Genomic DNA, 22,543 nt, shown 5'->3' on the forward strand with positions numbered 1-22,543 from the left:
TTGGCTGTATGCTTCAGGTTATGGTTGTGCTGAAAGGGGAAGTGTTGCCCCAGTCTCGAGTCATGTGCAAACTGGAGCAGGTTTTTCTTCAAAGTCCTCTGTATTTGGCTGCATTCATTCCTCCCTCAATTCTGTCCTGTCTTCCTGTCCCTGGCTCTGAGAAGCCTCCCCATAGCATGATGCTGCAACTACCATGCTTCACCGTGGGGATGGTATTAGCCAGATGATGAGCAATGTAATCCTAAAAGAGTTAAATTTATGTTTCATCAGAGCAGATAATCTTTCCCTCATGATCTCAGAGTCATTTAAATGATGTTTGGCAAACTTCAAGCAAGCTTTCATATGATCACCTCCTTGACAAAAGCCCTTCTCGCTTGGGTACTCAGTTTGGTTGGGCGGCCAACTCTAGGAAGAGTCCTGGTGATTCCAAACTTCTTCGTTTTCACAGTTATTGAGCCCTCTGTGCTCCTGGGAACACTGAAAGCTTTATAAATGGTTTTATACTCTTGCCCTGATCTATGTCCTTCCACAATTTTATTGCATTCAGCTTGCAACAGGTGGACTCCTATCAAGTTCTAGACACATCTAACGGATGATGAAAGCAATCAGAATGCAACCGACTGCTTTCTGATGCCACTTTACCACAGAGCAAAACACCCTGGAAATCATATAAGTACTGAAAAAAAGGATATGCATAAAATAAATAGATAAATAAATACATAGGAATAAAACAAATTAAAAATAAAACAATTTGAAAAAGGGAAAAATTGAAATATAAAACATGAAAAAGGGGGAGAAAGGAAAGCAATGTAGAAACAAAAAAAGGAAAGAAAAATTTTGGGCTTTATGTATGGACTCTAAATGATTTTTAGCTTCTTGACTAACTATCTCATAAATGCTACTGTCACATATAAACTGTCAAAAATAAAGTTTCACTCAAATGTTTAAGATATTGTAATATGGACATGAAATAGGTATTGGACTTATTTGCTCTGATTGGACTTGAACTTTCTATTGAACTCAGATTCAGGATTTGACCAGACACCTTTCAAGCCCTGAGACTATTGTCTACTAACCATGCTCACCCCAGGACTGAAGTTGTTCTTGATTTGCACCCAGTCCAGTGGATTGTTTAATCGGGAGTTTCCAAAGGAGGCCACATACTGGGGATAGTTTGGTCCTCTCAGAACATCCAGAAGCACCTGGGAGACCAGGGAGCAGTTGGCAGCATCCTCCAGTCTGCAAGAACAAGACAAATCACCATTCCATTATTCTTAAGAAGACACTACCTGTACACAGGAATGGGATTTTTTGAGTGTCAGGATGTTGTACATTAATTTGCAGCCAGACACAGAATCCAGACCGAACAGGACAGGGGAGCGCTGATGTGGACCCTGCAGACAGTCTTGGTCCTCAGTGCTATGGAGAAGAGACAGTCGGTCTCTGAGGTTGATGCTGCTGACAATCCCAGTGACGACAACTGCTAAGGAAAAATCCCAGGATTTGCAGCACATCTGAACACCCCCTTCTCATCAAACACTGTAAATGTACCCTGAACCCCTTAATACTGCTGTCAAAGGACATTTTAATGCACGCTGCCTGTAAATCAGGGTGAGGGAAAACAATCATTTAGGCAGGTAAAGGATATTCTGCTGTTCTTGTTCCAGACACAAGAGGCAGTCCAACCACATAACCTGGATTTCCACTGTAGTGGAGCGCCACCTCCTCACCATCCTGCTATTTAACAGACAAAAGACTCAGAACAGTACTCACATTTAGTCTCAAGAATAACTTGTTTTCATTTATTCATTAGATGTTGATTGGCTACAGCATCAGAATAGATTCTAAAATGTTTTACAAAACTTTCATGAAGAGGGCAGTTAACTCAAGGTCCGCTCACTAGCTTTTTACAGAGCTTTCAATTATATCTCATGGTCTTTTTGTTTTGACAGCAACTGACAACTGAGAAAACTCCATTCACTGAGAAGACTGAGATGCAGTTGAAAGCCCCAGAAAAAGCTAGTGAGTGGACCTTGAGTTAAGATTCTTTGTCAAATTACTGTTTCCAAGGTCAAGAATTAACTTTGATGCTCAATTATTAGTAATATATATGACTTTTTACAGACTTTGAAGGGCTGGTCCTCAATTTTGGTGCACCACAGTTTGATTTCCATACAGGGTGTCTGCAGTGTTCACCAAATGAGAGATCTGTTTAATACCACATAGAATGCAAACTCCACTTTGGTGTGAAACTCCACACTTGTAGTTTATAGCTGGATATAATGTCTCCCAACAGCCCACAATCACATACAAAAAAAGCAATAACTAATGTTACTGTGTACAGTAGGCAAGAAAAAGAAAAAGAAAAAATATTTTGCGAACTTTTCAAATGAAATTTAATACTATTTAATACCTTCTAAGGCCTTTTTGATGAAATTGAATTCACTGTTTTTTAAAGACTTTCCCAGACCTGTACATACAGTACATTTCTTTGTAAAGAAATAAAAAATTCTCTGCTTTTAGTTTAAACAACTGAGATGCAAAGAAAATCACTCAGATTGCCCTCAAAATGGCAATTCTACTGGTGAGCATCCAGTAGGTTATGATATCCTTGGTAAGTGCTGCTAAGTAGAGTCTTCAAATAACAGATACACTACTAAGATTTCCTCATCTAGAAAAACTCTTTTGTGCATAACACTCCATGATACATCAACAATATGTTTTTGAGTGACACTACCTGGACAAAAGTAATATGGAACTCCTGTTTCAGGGGCAGTGCTGCTTCATGGACAAATCCAAGCACCAGAGACACCGTCACATTCACTATCTCACCGGCTCGGTTGTACTTCATTACATATACAACCTGAGGAGACAAAATTTCTGATTTGGCCAGCAGACAGTGACTCATTTTAATTGCAAAATGTTTAATTATAGGATGAAATAATTCTATGCCCACAATTTCAACTTTACTTCTAAGTGTAGAATTTATATTCAGTGTCCACATAATTAGGTACACTTGTACAGTGTAATGCAATCCAATACAACTGTTCTGCCATAAATTCAACTTTAATGGTGCCCATAATGTTCAGTTTTTGTTGACACTGTCAAGGAAGTGTTAATTCAATGATATGTTTCAGCATTGAGCTCATAGTTAGTGGGGGTGTTGTACAGGGCTGCATTATATTCAAGGGTATTTCTCATATTCTCTCCTCATGTATGCAAATAGTGTGGATAAAAAATAGAAACAACTCTCAGTATAATGTAGTTCAGTACAACACCCCTTTAACTATGAGCTCAGTAATAAACAATCAATATGAATTAACACATTTCCAAAAATTTCAACAAAAACTGACAAATTATGAGCAGGGCTTTTGTATTGGACTGCATTTGATTGTACAGGTGTACCTAATAAAGTGCCCACGGAATGTATGTGTCTTATGACGTCTATATTTTGTTTAAGAAATAAGTTTTTTCCACCCTGACAAGAACATAGTACTAAAGAGTTAACCCTGGATACTTGCAATGTTATAGCAGATAAAATGATTAAATATATTTAAAAAATATCCCCCGTGACATTTTGTAATCCCAAAATATTGGTATTACCCTACAAACTTAACTGATGGACTCTTGTTGACTCACCTTCAGCACCACATTAGCACAGAGGTCTGGGTTCAGGAGAACAGGGCTTAGGTTTTCTCCTCCACTGATATTCAACTCAGTCTGAGTCCCATCTACAGAATTTAGGATGACTGTCGCTACCGCCACAGGAACAACCTCCAGCAACACCAGGAACATACACATCAGTCAGAAGTTTTCATATTTATCCTATCCTATGCTTCATTCATATTAGTTTACAGAATTACATTTTGTACTTTTAAGGGTGATGTCACTGTTTTTGTTTGTTGTGGCCAATTTATTTAAAAATTACATATTCTTTTCATTACTACTGACCATTATCCTAAGCATTCTGTAGGTTTTTAAGGGGTTTTTAATATATTCCAGGCAACCAATTGTTTCCATTTATTACACTTCAGAAAAAAAACTTCAACTTCAACACTGATTTGCAGAGACTTGAAAGTTGCTTGAGTTATCGTAGATAATACATCGGAGTAGATATTATGCTTCTGTGGATATTGGCAACATTTACAGGGATGTTTTGTTATTATAGGGTAGTTAGTACAGATTAATTTGAAAAGTTTGCACTGCATTGAAACAATACCTTACTTGACTAAAAAAAACACACACACACAGTGCATATCTCAAACAAGTCTCGGTAAATTGAGTTTCATACCATACTGCATCATAGGGAAAATAATCTATAACAGTACAGGATGCTACAAAGACTACTCAGTAAACAGTATTGTAAAGCAAAAGTGTTTTGTTAGTTCCAATGTGAAAATAACAGAATACTTCCTTCTTCTCGGGAACTGAACGAAGAGTTGTGAGAAAAGTGTCATTTTTCTTGTGTTTGCATTGCAGCAGTTAACCTCAAAGTTTCATATGTGCTAATTTATTGCGTTAATTTGGGCCTGTTCTTTGTGCAAAAGAAATGTCAGCGTCTTGCAAAATTTCCTGGTAAGGCAGAGGCTGTGATGTTTTGTGAAGACTTTTAAGACAGACTTTTATTGCAACTCTTTTATTATTTTATGGAACCAAATAACAGCTGCAAATCCTAAAACTTCCTCCGAGAAGGGTTTAAAAATATCACTAAAATGGGTAGCATTATGGGATTTGAAGGCTGTACTGGGCACTTAGTAAACCCATTAGTATACCTTTAAAGACAAGTACAGCAGCTGACAAATAAAGACAACTATAATGTCAAGTAGAGTGAGGAAATATAATTCTACATCATGCAAAGACATTGTGGTTATATACACTTACATATGAAGGCATTATATTGTATTACATGTGTTATAAGAAATTGTTATGAAGTTATACCATTTAACTCTGATTCTATGAATCTATCATTTTGATGATCATGTGACCACTTCTACACTGTACATATAGTAGAGCATATTGTCATTCTGTTAGATCAAGGATTAATCAGTTGGGTGATTATTTTAGTTATTGATTAATCTGATATTTATTATCTTAATGAATTAATCGATTGATCATTTAGTCTATGATAAAAAAAGCCCATTGCAAGCTGATGTATTCAAATTGCTTATTTTCTCCAACCAACAGTCCTGAATCCAAAGATCACAGAACATAAAGAAAAGCAGAAAATCTTCACACTTAAAGAGCAACTTAACACCTCTTTTAGTTTGAACACAACCCTTCACAAATTCAATTCAGTTTATTTGAACCTTGACACACACCATCCACCCTATTGCACCTCTGTGGTAACCCACGACCGCTACTGCCACCCCTCTCACAGCTCTGTCAGACTGTTTCGTCAGTGTTCCTCTACCGCTCCTCCTGTTCAAACAAGGTTTAACAGAAATATTGCATTAACCGTTTAGGAATTACAGTCATTTTTATACATTGCTCCTCATTTTCAGAGGCTCAAATGTAATTGGACAATTGACTGCCAATCAGTTTCATGGGGTGTGACCTGTTCTCTTGTAATTTCATGACAGATTAAGCAAGATAAAAGGTCCGGAGTTGATTCCAAGGATTTTCCCTGGATTTTCATTTGGTAGCTGTTCATGAGAACTCTCAATATGTTGTCCAAAGAGGTGTCGATGCAAATGAAGGAGACCATCATTAGGCTGAAAAAACAATACAAAACTATCAGACAAATAGCAGAAAAGGAGTGGCCAAATCAACAATTGTGTACATTCGTACAAAAAAGGAATGCACTGGCGAGCTCAGCAACATCAAAAGGCCTGAAAGACCACCAAAGAAAACGGAAGTGGATGATCGCAGAAATCTTTCCTTGGAGAATAAAAACCCTTCACAACATCTAAGCAGGTCAAGAACACTCTCGAGGAGCTAGACGTATCATTGTCAAAGTCTACAACCAAGACATGCCTTCATTAATGTATATACAGAGGGTTTACAACAAGGTGCAAACCACTGGTAACAATCAAGAATAGGAAGGGCAGATTAGACTTTGCCGGAAACCCCTCCAAAAAAGGCCTGCCCAGTTCTGGAACAAGATTCTTTGGACAGATTAAACCAAGATTAACTTGCAGCAGAATGATAGGTAGAAAAGAGTATGGCGAATGAAAGGAATGGCTCCTGATCCAAAGCATACCACATCATCTGTCAAACATGGTGGAGCCAGTTTTATGGGATGGGCATGAATGGCTGCCAATGGAACTGGATCACTGCTGTTTACTGATGATGTGACTGCTGTTAGAAGTAGCAGGATGAGGGTGTATAGGGCTATACTATCTGCTCAGATTCAGACAAATGCTGCAAAACGCATAAGATGATCTTTCACAGAACAGATGGATAATGAACCTAAACATACCACAAATGTAACCCAAGAGCTTCTCAAGGCTAATAAATGAATTATTCTTCAATGTGAAGTTGGCACAGCAGGAACTGCAGCAATTGAAGGTGGCTGCAGCAAAGACCAAGCAAAGCATGTCAAGGAAGGAAACTCAGCATTTGGTGATGTTCATGGGTTCCAGTCTTCAAGCAGTCATTGACTGCAAAGGATTTTCATGCAAGTATCAAAAACAATCCTTATATTTATAATTATGTTGGTTTGTCCAATTACTTTTGAGTCTCTGAAAATGAGGGACTATGTATAAAAATGGCTATAATTTCTAAACGGTTAATGTGATGTTTTTGTTAAACCCGTTGAATTAAAGCTGAAAGTCTACACTTCAATCACATCTTTTTGGATTTGTTTCATAGGATGACTGACGTGGTGTACAGAGGAAAAATTACGAAAAATGTGTCACTTTCCAAATACTTATGTACCTAAATGTATATGTAATTTACTAACTCGAAAAAGTGGATTTAGTGGTAAGTTACCATTTATAAGCTACAACAAGTTAATTCATAATAGTTGGCCATTAATCTTCTTTTGGACAACTAATTAACTGGCTAACTGTTTAAGGGTTAAACAAATACACAAAAGCAGGAATACTTACTGCTGCATCTTTATTCTTCCCCTGTAGAGTAGAAAATATTTAGTTTAACATCTTAAAATTAACTTAATCTGATTCTGTTTTTGTAAAGTTTCTTAACATTTTAAGCATTTCCAAAAACAGTGGCTTATTGATCTCATGCAATTTATTTAAAGATATCAATGTTACAAGATACAGATATAGATATATCATAAGAGTCTAAGAAAGTAAAAGAAAAGTCCACCCAAACACCTCCCAGCCCTCTGAAATATTTATGGTAAATGTCACTTTTGGAAGGCTAACAAAAAGTGGACTCACCCAAACGTTAATTAAACACTTCAGTTATTAGGTATTGCACTTCCATAAAGTTAGGGAACTTGCAAAAAACATACTGTGTGTACCAAATTTATGGTACACACAGTATGGTGGTTTTAATCACAGCATAATTCCTGAAGTGCATTCAACATCACTTAAACATTAGCTTAGAGAGTAACAATTTGCTCTTTCAGAGTGTATTGCTTCTTTAAGGAACAAGCAGTGTGTAGCAGAGAAAGAGTGATACTCACAGCAAAGAGCTGGATGTTAGTGTAGGTGTCCATGTTGAAGGCCAGCAGACTGCTGCAGTCATGACCCAGGACCACACGCCGGGAACATGCTCTGCTCTGATCCTTTAAGAATGCTGTCAAGACCAACGTTAAAAATTAAAGCAATAACACTATTAAAAAATGAAAAATAAAATTTTTTAAAACTATTTGAAATAAGAAACAATAATTAAAGAAGCTTTTTTCCTAAAATGTTAGACTATTCCTTTAACAGGTAACAAATAAGTACTCTTAACAAGCTGAGACATATATATATGTGTGTGTGTGTGTGTGTGTGTGTGTGTGTGTGTGTGTGTGTGTGTGTGTGTGTGTGTGTGTGTGTGTCTTTCTGTCTTCTTTGTTTCTTTTTTTGTCAGCAAGATTATGCAAAAACTACGGACTGATTTGCACTGACCTTCTTGGAGGGATGGGGCTAAGGTCAGGGAAGGATTAATTAACTTTTGGGGCAGATCTGGATCATTTACTATGAATCTGAATCTCTCTACTGAGTGCCATTCTAGTTTTAAACTGCAGCAATTAAACATCTCTAAAATCATGTAGCTTGCTAAGAGTACTTATTTGTTATCTGTTAAAGGAATAGTCTGACATAATATGTATATGTATATGTATATGTAAATATATACACATGCACACACACACACACACACACACACACACACACACACACACACACACACACACACACACACACACACACACATATATATACCTACACACACAGTATATTATATATGTTAGTAGTTTGACGGTCCATTTGTGGTGATGATTTTGCCATGTGTTTTATTGTTTCTGTTCACCTGCCAGGGACTACAAATGGAAATTAACTAGTAGCTAAATTTGGTACAGAGTTAGATCACTGCAACGTATCTCCAGCCTGACATTGTAATGTGGTCTTCGGCCAGCAAGACTGTCGAGCTCACTGTCCCATGGGAGGAGGTGGCTGGAGGCTGACCACAAGTGAAAACAGGCAAAGTATTCCGACCTGGCTGTTGAGTGCAGAGAGGTCGGCTAGAGGATGGTGGAGGTGGGATGCAAGGGCTTTGTCAGCTCATCAACCTCTAAAAGGGCTAGATTAAAGTAGGCTATGCATTCAGCATCCTAATTGCATTAAGCAAGTAAATGGGTGTCACAGGAACGGAACATCGAAAAGCCGTCAAAAAGCTGGCTGAGGAGGTCGAACATGGTAACTTTTTGCTGTGGCTTAGAAGGAAGCACAAGAGTTGGGAGCTGAGCAACACCAAGGGTATTAGCAGGGAATGGCAGGGAGAGATCTCTACCATCACTCCGCCAACAGGAGATGTTAAAGGAGCAAAACATCAATGACTGTTGGTCCCAAGCTGATGACCTGATTAGGCTCACAGAGGTGTTCGTCTGGCGTCCCATAAGCGGGGCCTCATTGGAGACCACCAGGGCAATGGCGGAGGTTGCGGCAGGCAGCAATGGAAAACCTATATGGGGAGTGGCAGGCTACTTAACTAACCCACTATTCCCAAAAAGGGACACCCTTGACCTGACTACAAAGACAAAGAAAGGGAAACAACACAATGGCTCTCTATGAGGTGGGATGAAAGAAGGACAAAATTGGATGGATTTTTGGGAACTGACTGGAACGGACCAGGTCAATGAATCTAAGATCCTTAGAAGAGGCAGCTGTGGTTCGGAAAAGGTGACCAATTTCATAGGAGTACAAATCCACCAGGGAAAAAGGAAATGTGGGGAAGGCCCGCAGCAACATTGCACTGTAACTGCAAGTCAGACAAGCGGAACTCAAAGCCAGGTCACAAATCACAATGCTGAAGGATCCAGCATTGCAGAGGGTGGGTAGAGGACAGTGGAGAGTAATCCTCATGAATGTGGTACCGTGGCAGACACATCCAGAACACCCACTGACCTCAACAACCAGGAGCCAGGCCGTAAAGCAGAAAGAAGACGACCTGGGCAGAGACAAGCAATCAAATGGCCAAGAGCAAACGAGGTGACAGTAGGGCAGCATCTGGACAAGGACTTCAGTTTTATACTGGAGCACTCACTGCGCGTCTGGGTGGAAGCCAAGCTCAACCGTACTGGAGACTTCCTGTACAAGGAATGCAGAGGCAGGTTTGGAAAAATCATCGAAAGATGAGTTGTTGTACCAAAGCGGAATGGAAGGTAGGGAGGGGGAAGAAGAAGAACCTTGCCAGCCTGCAGAGGCCAGAGCACCTTTGCAAGCACAGGAGGTGAAGGAGAGACAAAGGAGTAGTGTTTTCAAAAATCCTCTAAAGCATGGACAAGAGGAGAGGGAAGCTGGATACTACAAAATTAGAGCTTGAGCTTCACACCAGAGAGCAGTATTGTGACCCAGCAAAGTCATCCCTGTTAGGATCCCCAGGTTACATTCCTCCCCCAGCCACCCTGTTCAACACCATTCTCCCCAAACAGCAAGACAGCAGATATCTAAAAGGCAAGAGCAGCCTCAGCTCCATGCCTCAACGGGGTACCGTACAAGCTTTACAAGAACTGCACTGGTGTCTTTAAAATCCTGTGGAACCTCTTCAGAATGACATGGAAGAATCAAGTATCAGTAATCAAAGTTGCAGAGAGCGATCACAGGTTTCATCCCGAAGGAGCAAACATCCTGTATATCAGCCAGTTTAGGAGCATTTCTCTGTTAATTGTTTAAAGGAAATTTTTCTTTTCCATCATGGTGTCGATGACAAGGATGACCATCGACACCAGCTGCCAGAAGGCAGGTGTGCCAGGCTTCACAGGATGTGTTGAACATGGAGCAACTAGATTGGAATAGATCTAGAGGGCAAAAAGAGTGTGGCTGGACCTCGCCAACGCTTATGGGTCTCTCCCCCACCAACTCATCGATTTTGCCCTGGATTTCTTTTACATCCCTGATTGTAAGAGACACCTGGTCGCCAGATACTTTGAAGATCTCTGAATGTGCTGCACCATTCAGGACTTCACCACAGGTTGGCAACAGCTAGAAGTATGCATCGCCGTGGGATGCTCTATCTCCCTCATATTGTTTGTTGCAGCTTTCAAGATGATCCTCATTTGGGCAAGACAGATGGTTTGAAGAGTAGCAGCAGTATGTACAGCAAGACTCTGAAGAGGATTGATGAGCTTGTAGCATGGGCAAGGTTGAAAATCAAGCCCTCCAATTCATGAAGTCTGTCTCTTCGGAAAGGGATCAGAAGGTACCACACCATCTTCGTAGCAGGCATTGCGGAGTTCCTGTTGCTGGCTAGGCAACCCATCCATAGTCTTGGACAAGCCTACTCATCAGAGCTCTCAGATAGACAAATGGGGAATGCAGTCAAGAAGCAGCTTTCAGACTTCTCAGAGACAGCTCCCTGGCAAGTAAGAAGTATGGTGTTACCAATTCACAGTGTACCAAAGGGTGATGTGGCCCTCTGAAGATGTGTGAAGTTCCCTCCTCAGCAGCAAGCAAGATGGATGGGCCGGCAAAGTCTTACATCAGGAAGTGGCTACGTCTGCCGACATATCTTTGTGATGCAGGCTTCTTTGGTAGGAACACACATCAGCTGTCTCTGCAATCCCACTTCTTGGGATACAAGCAGGAGAAGGCACAGCTGGTTCTGGAACTCAGGGGAGTTCATTGACAATTTGGTGAGAGCGGCAGGTATCCAGGTACGAACTGGGAGAAAGTGGAAAGCCTAGGAGGAGGTCAACCTGGCAATCAGCAGTTTGCAGCACCACAAGGTTGTCGGCATAAGGCCTCCAAAGAAAAGAGAAAAGTCTTGATGCTGGCGGAAGTGACAAGGGCCGAGTAGGAACACTAAAAAATCAAAGTGGTGGCCCAGGGCTGACAGGGAGGTTGGATGACATGTTAAGGTCTCATGGATAGGCTATTGTCATTGTCTGTTCTGTGAAAGATCCCTCGGGCCAGGTTCAGCTTCCTGATTAGAGCAACATATGATACCCTACCTTGTCCCTGAAACCTCAACCAATAGTTTGGCGCTGAGGAGACCTACCCACTTTGTAACACTGCCAATGCTAGTCTTCAGGACATCTTGTAGGCAGTATTGTAAACTGATATATATAACTGATATGAATATCAGCCAATAAAATCGGCCTCTAGTATCAACAAACATGATTTAAAATACATAAATACATTTAAAAGGTTACGTAAAATAAAATAACATGGGAGAAGACATTTTTAATAATTTTCTTTAGTTGTATCTGGGGCTTTCCCTATATTTTTACTAGCTATGTTTACTATTTTCTTCAATTTCAGTTTATTCCTAACATTCAGATTTCCATATCAAATGAATTTATTTTAAGAATAAAATATTTTCCAGCAGATTCTTATACATTATTTTCCAGAATTTGTCTACCAACATTAAAATCATTCAACTCCCTGAGAAGATACAATCTCTGTATGGCTTTCTTAGCAATCTAGTCAGTATTTTCTCCGAAGTTAACGTGGCTATCAATCACTGTTCCAAGATATTAAAAACTACTGATAATTTTTACGAGGAATCCAGTGATTGTCAGGTGTTGCAGTTTATCAGGAGAGTCTTGTGTGTGCTGGATAACTGTAAACAACATACACAATGATGTTGACACAGAAACAAACAAAACAACATGGTTCAGCAGAGGTGAAATGCTATGTCAGCAGTAGAACAGCCCTCCCGCAGCAGAGTCGTGGCTCTTAAATTTTATATAATTAAAATTTTAAAATTTGCAAATTTTATATAATTAAAATGAACTAATTTCACATAAATATTGCAATGTTACTGATATTACTGAAACAGCTGACTTTTATTATCCCATAGTTGCCAATTTCGGCCACGGTCACGGCTGTTCAACAAAAGTTACATAGTCTCACATTAAGGTGAGTAGTAGCTACCTGCAGGACTTTTGTCCAAACAATCAGCAGTGATACCAGAAGCTGGCAGCCAGAAAATCCCTCTCTCTCCACTTGCCCCTGCTGTCACCATCTCATCCCCATACTGAAAACATAAGCCATCAGCAGAAAATGAACATAACAATCTTATGTGAACTAGATTAAAAAAAAAAAACATAGCACGGGTCAACAGTTACTAGTTCAAAAAAGATACCTGGTAACCAGATGAGGCCTGGACCTCTGCAGTGGACATTTGACCACTGTCTTCCTCCAAGCCGAAAACAAAGCTGGTAAATTGTTTAAACAACCAGTCAAAGTTGGTGTCAGTTGGAAGAGCAGATGAGGGTTGAGATAATCCATCAATACCTACACAGGCAAAATAATCAGCAACTGAGACAAACTTGGAGATGGAGAAGCTGTTATCATGAAGTACTTTGTGACATTGCAGCATACTGTCCTTATCAGCCTAGTAGGACGTCCTCATACAATAATATTCCGCATATTATATATATTTTCTGAAAATTAAAAAAAATAACGCCATTCCTATCCTCTACATTCATCAATAAGAATAAATCTACTAACTAACAACTAGTAATTGATAACTTACGGTTTTGTGACTGAATGCAAAAAATGTCATAATTTGTCTCCTTCCTGACAGAAAACTGTAGCTCTGAGAAGCCGTCTATGGTACTCCCTAAAGAGTAAGACGCTACATCACAGCTGCAAAGCTTCTTGTTGCCACTGCAATCAAAAAAGAATACATCACAGATGAGCCAGTGCATATTTTGCATGTAAAAAGATGTTACTTCCATGTGTAAACCTGAAAGGAACACTGAATTAAAGAGTCCTATTCATAGTGATATTGTTTAAACATCACATCCAAAATATGTCCATGAGCAAGCATGCAGTTCAACATATGTATATGGTGAATTTGAAAGTAAATTTTCCCTTGTGAATAAAGCATATTTCAAAACTTTCATATGAACTGAAGTCAAACTGAATGAATTTACTGTAAATTCTCAAATAGTGGCCTTCGCTTACCTCAACCCAGAGAGAAACAGACCTTTAATTGAAAAAACCTGATATTAGACACATGCCTTTATTTTCCCTATTTCATATTTTATCATATTTTAGGAAGAGGGCTCCGTGTTTTCTGATATGATCCCAATTCAATTAAATTTTAATTCAATTAAATTCTATTTATATAGCGCCAAATCATAACAGAGGGCACTTTTCATATATAGCAGGTTTAAACCGTACTCTTTAAAGTTATATTTACAGAGACCCAACATTCCCCCAAGAGCAAGTACTTGGCAACAGCAGCAAGGAAAAACTCCCGTTTAACAGGTAGAAACCTTGAACAGAACCCGGCTTATGATGGGCGAACATCTGCCACGACCAATATAAACTTGCTGTTTGCTATTAATGCAAACACTTCAAGCATGTTGACCTTAAGTCTTGATTAATTCAGAAAAAAGTCAATTTCCACAAAACTAATCCCATCAGTTCAACAAAAGAGTAGTCATACTCACCACTCTGATGCTCTTGCTTTCTCTTGTCTAACAGAAAATTACTTCATTCATTGATTATTTGCAGTCACTTAAATTTTACTTTTGTCAAATGCTTTTCAACTACCGTCAATGAGACAACACTTCCTGTGTGGATGTTTAACATTAAATGCATTCCAGGGCCTCGAAGGGAATAATCCCTCCCTGATCTGGTAGCCTATTTATTTTACATGTCTGAAAGAAGAGTTGAGTTTCAGTGATGGTAATTTAACTGCAATTGAAAAAATGTTGGAATGTAAGTGATTGAATAAAAATCTGTGAATTGAAAACAGTATTACTGTAACGAAAAATAAATATGGCAGATCCTGGTGTTGTAATGACAGTACGCTGGAAATAGTTTACCATGTAAACTATTAGAGTACAGATAATTCCACCCCTCCTCAATTTTTTTTAACTGGCCTATATTAGTGACTGGCCCTAATTATTTGAATAGTGTCCTCTTTTTTGAGAATTTACAGTAAAGTAGAAAAATCAACTGTCTTCTCTGCTTTCTTTTTTTTTTCAGTACAGATTTCTTTTTTTTCATGCTTGCTCTCTGTGCTGATTAAATTCTTTTGTTGATATCCTGCTATTTTTTTCCACTAAGCGTTTTGGACAGGAGTTCCTGGAAAGACATAGTAGACTTCATAGTCTAAAATACATGTATATAATATAGTCATCCATACTATATAATTGTATTTTTTTAAACAACTTTATCACATATTACTACACAAATGTGGCCCACCAGCAGCACAAGCCTTAAGCTGTGTCTCTACTACTGAACTACAGTAACTGGAAACCTGGCATTTAGCTGAAACTAGTCAGCAGCAATATCCCTGATTCAAGACCATCTGGGAGACTTGCCTGACAGTGCGCACTGAGCAGCCGGTGAAAAGAGCCACCTCCTCACTACAATCTCTGTCACAGCAGCAGTTGATGTCACACACACCCTTGTGCTCGTCACAGGGACACAACCTGTCAACTGACAGTCAGACAATCAGAGACACAAACACACACACACACACACACACACACGCACACGCACACACACACACACAGCAATGCTCAGGTTAAAATGACATTTTCAGAACAATGCAACTCCATCCACCTGTCTTACACTTTCTCCAGCTTATTGAGAAAACTGAAAAACCAAAACTAAACACCATATAACGTATTTTGATCAATGAATAAGCGAAGAGGAATTGCAGACGTATTTTTGAAGCTCTGGTCTTGATATCTGTAGCTAGTTAATTGCTGACACGTTAAGTTATAGAGTTTTAAACAAAGAAATAGCTAACTGGGTCATTGCAATAGCTAATTACTACAATAGCTTTGTAGTACAGAGTGTAGACCTCAGCTAGATAGTTATTTTAAAAGTGTACTGGCGTTTAACGACAGATTACCGTTGGTAGCAGAAACGAGCAAGCACCCGGAGACGGGCAGGGGTTTAGAGGGTGGGGTTGGTTGAACGGGCTCCTCCGTGCTGCTGTAGCTCGGTGTCGGTTTTGTGGCCCCAAACTCTGTAGGCTGTGTAGTTGTATAACTGTCGGTAACGTTATACGTGACGTTATGGTGACCAAACGATGTCGTATTAAATGTATGGCTCGTTACATTTTCGTTTGTAGTCACGACGCTTAGCGAGAGAAATAAAATAAAGATGTTTATGGAGGACCATAACACAGTGGCCGAGACCGCCATTTTTGTTTATCCGTTGCTATGGTTCTTCTTCTTTGTGTTTTATTTACGTACTGCGCCTTAAGAAACATTTCCGCCACCTGCTGTCCATGAAAAGAACAGAGAAAAGAGCCGAAGTTCTGTTCCTTGGACCTAAATAATCTCTTTTTTTCCACCATTTTTGATAGAATAGACAGATTGTTTCTTCTCAGTTCACCGAAAGTGCAAGAATATTCAATATCAATTCTAAATCTCTCTAAAATCTTTTTTCCCGATATATTTTATGCAAATGCGAACCACTTTAACTTTATAAGAAAACATTTTTTCCCATCTAGCCAAATTTTCTGCCAATTGACTTCTCCATAAAGGGAAGCCCAAAAGGATTTTCCTGGGGGTTACAGCTTATATGTAATTCCTGAAGTATTTATTCAAGCATTTACTGTTGGAAATGTCAACTTCTCCAAGTAATACACCACTATTAAATGGATCAATCACTGAACCCTTGATTACTGAACTTCTAACAAACTGCAGCACACCGCTTGGCAAAGCATCAAAATCAACTGCATATTATTTTGGTGTAACTGGTTACCTGAATTTGGAGAGGAATTAATTCTACATTAGAAACCCCTCAATTTGTTAATTACCCTCAGCATTAACAAATTGTTTAACCAATACAATACCATTGTCACCCCATTTTCCATAATATAGCAATTCACTTTTATACTGAATATTGTTGTTATTCCAAATGTAGTAATTAGTTAGTGAAAAAATATATTTGTATATCAGTTTCCAGGCCAGCAGAGCTTGGTTATAAAAATTTGACTTTAAAGGTAATTTAACAATTTTGTCATCTCACTTTAATAGAAAACAAGTTAACCATTTCACTTTGAAAGTATTTTTTAATGTTTCAAAATGTAGTATCTCCAGACCAGAATTTCTTTTTATGTTGCATAGGATATCTTTTCTTAAATAATGACATTTGTTCCTCCAAATGAAATTAAATAAAATCTTATGTAATTTGTTGTATATTTCATTAGGCATTTCCAATGATAAGGGCACATAGACAGGTCTGGATATTCCCTCAGCTTTGGATAGCAGAACTGTAACATTCAGTGAAAGTTCTCTCATGAAAAACATTTAGAAAATTTTAGTTATTTGTTCAGTTATAGAGCTGAAGTTTAAGTGACTTCAAATTTTCATTTTATCAATGACAACACCCAGGTATGTAACTGTGTTCTTCACAGGGATACCATTAATTTCTGATAGGTCACATTGCTTAAGTGGTCACAGAACAGATTTCTTCAAGTTCATCCTCAAACCTGACACAGCAGAAAATTCTTTAATATATCTAATTGCTCAGGTCACCTCATATCTGTTAGATAGAAATATTATCATCTGCCAGTTGGGATAATTTAAATTCTCTATCTAAGGTCAACATGCCTTGGAATTGACCTTTTTTTAATATGTAAGGCCTTAACTGTGTAACAAGAAGGAATAAGAAGGGGCTAAGTGGACAACTATGTCATATCCCACGACACTCATCAAATCTAGAAGTCGTAGCATTTACTAGCTTAACTGAGCTGCTGCATCCTTTACATAATGTTTTGACCGCTTTAAAGAATTGGTTCCAAAATCAAAAACATTTAATACACTTTACACATAAGTTGGTAGCTTATTGTGTCAAATGCTTTAGAAAAATCAACAAATAAAATACAACCATTGTCCAATATACAGTATATTCATTATAATCAATCATAACCAGTATTAATTAATGTTATTACATACATTTCTATCTGGAAAAAATCTAGATCGTTCTTCATCCAATCCTAATTTTAACCTTTTAGCAACGACCACTGCAAATATCTTGGCATTGTTATTTAACAGACTAGCTGGTCTCCAATTCTCAATACATAGTTGATCTTTTTTTGGTTTAGGTATCAATTTAATAAGACCTTATCAAAGAGTTTCCCAGGATATTAATTATCTTTAAGAGAGTCAATACATTTTTGTAGCTCTATTAACCTAATTTTCTGGTTGTAAACTGATTCTTGTTTTTACTGGCCTTTTCCCGTCAGCCCTTTATAAAACTGTCATCAATGCCTTTAATGTTCTTTAAGAAATATGTCAATATTGCCTTCATTTTCAATTGGAAGCATATGGTGTAACTTCCAACAGAAATTATTTGTGATTTTCTTTCTTTTTTTTTTGTTTAGAGAACTACATTGAGTTACTGAAGCTAGTGGAACAGACTATACTACATTCCTGCAATAGAGGGGGCTGCAGTGTCAGGACCGTAGGCCTAGGACTGCATTTCTAGGGCCCTTGTTTTTCGCGACAGCGGCACCTAGTGAAAGTGTCTGGTTTTCTCCAGGAATTACGCTTGAGGCTAAATAGTTCAATCTTGGTTTCATCAGACCAGAGAATCTAGTTTTAACAGTCTGAAAGTGCTTTAGGTGCTAGGTTCTCCCTCTGGCACGGCGGCTCCCGTATTGGGTACATCACAACTCTCTGCTAACGCCCTGTTTATGTCCCATTTGCGGAGCAGACACTTAACGTACCAGGCACAGCCTGAGCTGGGCACCTGGGTATGCCAAGGAAAAATACAAAATGTTCCGAAGCAAGGTATGATAACGAACCCCTGGCATCACGGCAATTTCTGCCAGGGCCCCGGCGAGAGGGATGAGGTGGGCCCATCGTCTCGCCGTGCCTGAGTCTCCCCGCGCTCCCACTGACAGATCACTACCCAGAGTTGGTGCGACTCTGAGGCCCTCTACCTCCATGGCTATACAGGATGCTGAAGAAGGGTTACGGTTTATAGTTCTGCCGTCAGCTTCCATCTTTCAACTGTGTTATGAGCACTGCTCTCTCCAGCGCCGCGTTGGAGGAGGAAATAGCCTAACTCGTGAGGAAGGGAGCTATTATGACGTTCACTCAGTCGGAACCACAGAGAGGTTTTTCTTCCCATATTTCCTAGTTCCTAAGAAATGGGGGGCCATGAGGATAATACTCAATCTGCGTGTGCTGGACAGTGCAGTGTTCTTTTTGCATGCCGATGATCAGTTGCTGGAATGCATCCAACCCGGCAACTGGATGACATCCATAGATCTGACGCACGCATATTTTCATGTTCTATTCCTCCGCGGCACAGCGTCAGCAGAGTTGCCTGAGTGAGCAGCTTAAGTATCTAGGACAGCACCTGGATGCTTGGACCATGAATGTGCTCCTGTCAGAGGAACGCATGACTGCACTTTTACGGCTGGCCCATCGAGTGGAAACAGCAACAACGGTAAGGCCAGGGAGGTTCATGTTGCTGTTGGGAATGATGTCTGCCGGTCACCATGTTGTGCGCCTGGGATTCCTGCACATGGGAAACATCTAACGGGGCCTTGTGGGTATCAAACTGCATCAAAGCTACGACAAGTTCGGGAGGCTGTGCATGCCCGCTCGGGCTCAGAGCAATATAGCCTTTTGGAACTCACCCAGCCATCTCTGCGTGGGAGTAAGGCAAGGCTGCGTTAAGCACTATTTTCAGGTGTTCACGGCGGCATCCCTGGCTGGCTGGGGCATGATGCTCGACCAGGCTGTGATAGGCGGTCTGTGGTCAGAACGAATCCGCCACATCAACCTGTTAGAGCTGAGAGTAGTTCAGAAGATTTTGCATCACAAAATACCACAGTGGTAACTTACCTAAACAAGCCGTCGGGCGTGAGGTCCCCCAGCCGGCACACCATAGCTGCAGAAATCCTGACATGGGCGGATCGTCATCTCTGCTCGTTAAAGGATCGTCATGTGCCTAGGACCCTCATTGTGGGAGCGGACAGGATGTCCATGGGGTGTCCGCTCGGGGGCGAGTGGAGCATCTCTGCTGATCTTGCAGTTGTCCGGCCTGCCTGTGGGCGACCTTGCTGCAAGCAGTTATTGGTCATTGTGGTGGCTCCGGAGAGTCTGGGTGCCAGGTCTTCCCCAGACCTGGACCTGGCAGTGGCATGGTAGGGGGTGCAATTCGCGCACGCCCTGTCGTGGTCCGGCGCCTCATTGTCTTGCGGCTGAGGTGTTGTTGAAATATGCTGGGTTATATTTAGAGGTGTTCCTAATATTTAGTCACTACAAATAACAGCCTCCAAAATGACCATTATATATAATGTAAATCAACACCTTTTTCAAGCAGATTTAGTAAAAACATTTACATTATAACATTATAATCCTCGCAAAGGGAGGATTTATTGCAGGTCTGTCGTAATTTATTGCATTATTATTATCAAGGTGTACCTGATAAATTGGCAAGTGAGTGTATGTGTAACAGCAATCCTTTTGAATTTGTGGTCCACTATTTTCTGATCAAGTATCTGACAAATAGGATCTATTATTATTAATCTAATAACACAACAGTGACGTGGATATTAGATGATGATGATTAGATGATTGAATACAATATTGAACTATTAATGAGATAATAAAAATGTTTTGAATGGGCACTACATTTGTCTATTAAAACTAACGTCTTGTATTACTCACTGCCGAAGTACGGCCAGTAGGCTAACACTCCAGAGACCAGACACACCAGAGCTTGAGCCACACTTCTACATCCATTTCCACAATTTCCATCTGAAGAGAGAAGAACTGAAAAAGGAATAACAAAATCACAAAATTCAACTCTCATCATTCAAAACCTTGATTTTAAATTTTTCATTTATATGGGTAAGTCCAAGTTCTTTGTTTTTGTTTTTTGTATTTTAAAGTGAAAATTAGAAGAGGAAATTGTTTTTCCTTACCTGATATCTGATTTCAAATCCCATTTGCACTGAATTGAAGGTACATAGCTCCAATGAAGTTGGACAAGAAAATTTACATATTTTTAAACTGCACTTCCTAACTCAAAGTTCATAGTATTCACTGATCCTTCTGAATTTATTACCTGAAATCATTGCAGACTATAGACTATACTGCAGAATATATTTGTCTTGAATTCAGTTTCTTCATGTGTATTGTCACAGCCGGCACTATACTTGATTAATAATATAAAATTAACTTAATTAAATTAAAACGAATTAATTGTTTAATATCAATCAACAATCAACTTTGTTTTTAGGTGCCTGTTTTCAGTACTTCTATGCCTTTCTGTCAGTTTTTTATATATCTATCTGAAAATATTCACATATTTTAAACAGAAGTCTACTGGTTAGCCTGTTTTTAACAAAAAAAAGGCAAAAACAATTTCTTATCCATAAAATCCACATACTGGACTACTACATCAGTATTACTAATGTGCTAGCTAGAGGAATTTAAGTAATATGTAAAATGACTGTTTAAGTGTGTAAATGCTTTCTTTTCTGCAGTGTAAAACTAAGCATCATATCCAGCACCTCTTCGCTGAGATAAAGGTCCTTGCTAAGTCCTTGTTCAGTCACTCTGAGATCTTAAACTGGGACTGCTTGCCAGATAATTTTACACTAAATGCTCTCACCCTCTTTCGAAATGCAGCCCAAATTTTCTCTTTGTACACAAGATGGCAGCATAGGATAGTTAAACACAGACTTACCTCAGTTTACTGGAGTCATCATACTCTCTGTCCCCAGCTTTAGATTACTTATTCTACCAGCTGAAAAAATACCCAGCATTATATTCTTAAGAGAGAACAGTGATATGCTTATATCTTTATAGTATATTAATATACTGTATTAATATACAGTATATGGTACTAAATTAAAACACTGTTTTTTGATCCACATGGAACAAGGAACAAGATTTGTAGGCTGTTTGAACTATGATCAACAACAAATTCAAAAAAACAAATTACTTATAATTATGTAATTATTTATTTATTCATAATACAGATTAAGTTGATATAAAGCTCACAACTTTTCTTGCTGAGGGATGGTGCAGTTGAATTGATGAAGGAAACATAATGAAACTCAAGATGCTAAGCCAGCTGTGCTGGCAAAGAAAAATTAATTTTACTGTAGATACTGTGCAAACATGACAAATTTGGTGTAAACTGACTGAACAAAAGGCTGAAATAACCGATATGTGAGTCCTGGGACAAGTTGCCCTCCCAATTGAACTTCCACTAGAACTTCATAAGTCACTTTGAATGGTTGGTTGATCCCATAAATAAATTGCATTACATGTGTGATAACCCTACAAAGACCGTAAAGATGTAAACAATTGCATCATATGAAGTTTAGCTCAGCTGGTAAAACATTGACACTCAAAATTGTACATAGTCAATCTATAAAATGCCAGAAAATGAGCTTGCATGCTTGCACCAACAGCCCAAAACTAAAGATATTAGTTTTATATTATATTATTATAATTTACAGTAATTTATAACAGAGAAAAGCAACAAATAGTCACACTTGAGAAGCTAAGACCAGCCAATGTTTGGTATTTTGCTTGATACTGTAAATTGCTTAAAATGTGATAATGAAATAGTTGATTAACATTTTTTTTTGCAAATATCTTTCAGTCAAGTTTCAGCAATAATTGATATTTTGTAAAAAATTAAGATGCAAGCAGTTTTCTACCAGGAATTACTGTTAAGCTTAATTTTCAGACATTAGTGACAATACTTTTAAGCTCAGGTTCTTGGATGATTGCTAAAATTACAAATTGTGGTTTGCTGTAAATTATATCACAATGAAAGTGGTCTGACAACAGACCATCACAGTGTTCAAACAATACTGTATGTTACAAAGCTGATCAAGACCAACCACTGTCTTCCAAAATGAAACTATGAGTGTGCAGACTTCCGGACCACCGTCAACAGCATTCACTGATTGAGACAGAGCAACATTAGCATTCATTTGGAATCATGTTTCTGCGACCTGGTGAATGTAG

The 22,543-nt window shown here is 38.9% G+C and overlaps 1 protein-coding gene across 6 annotated transcripts in view; it reads right to left on the minus strand.

Moving 5' to 3' along the window:
* The window catches only part of tctn1 (tectonic family member 1), a 20,962-nt gene extending 1,479 nt beyond the window's left edge, over positions 1-19,483 (minus strand). The window contains exons 1-13 of one of the 6 annotated variants that reach the window (XM_040119162.1): positions 15,644-15,735; positions 15,436-15,559; positions 14,897-15,014; positions 13,093-13,226; positions 12,700-12,851; positions 12,489-12,591; positions 7,592-7,704; positions 7,050-7,070; positions 3,640-3,774; positions 2,738-2,863; positions 1,649-1,737; positions 1,333-1,470; positions 1,077-1,239 (exon numbers count right to left, since the gene is read on the minus strand). In XM_040119162.1, the coding sequence (XP_039975096.1) occupies positions 1,077-1,239; positions 1,333-1,470; positions 1,649-1,737; positions 2,738-2,863; positions 3,640-3,774; positions 7,050-7,070; positions 7,592-7,704; positions 12,489-12,591; positions 12,700-12,851; positions 13,093-13,226; positions 14,897-15,014; positions 15,436-15,559; positions 15,644-15,730 (1,503 nt within the window). In that variant the 5' untranslated portion in view covers positions 15,731-15,735. Of the gene's footprint in view, positions 1-1,076; positions 1,240-1,332; positions 1,471-1,648; positions 1,738-2,737; positions 2,864-3,639; positions 3,775-7,049; positions 7,071-7,591; positions 7,705-12,488; positions 12,592-12,699; positions 12,852-13,092; positions 13,227-14,896; positions 15,015-15,435; positions 15,748-19,393 lie in introns of those variants that run through there. The other 5 variants (XM_040119163.1, XM_040119161.1, XM_040119158.1 and 2 more) reach the window with 5 other exon arrangements.
* Between the last annotated feature and the right edge of the window lie 3,060 nt (positions 19,484-22,543).

This window comes from Xiphias gladius, chromosome 23, assembly GCF_016859285.1.
Source record: "Xiphias gladius isolate SHS-SW01 ecotype Sanya breed wild chromosome 23, ASM1685928v1, whole genome shotgun sequence".
In the NCBI taxonomy this organism is placed as follows: Eukaryota; Metazoa; Chordata; class Actinopteri; order Istiophoriformes; family Xiphiidae; genus Xiphias; species Xiphias gladius.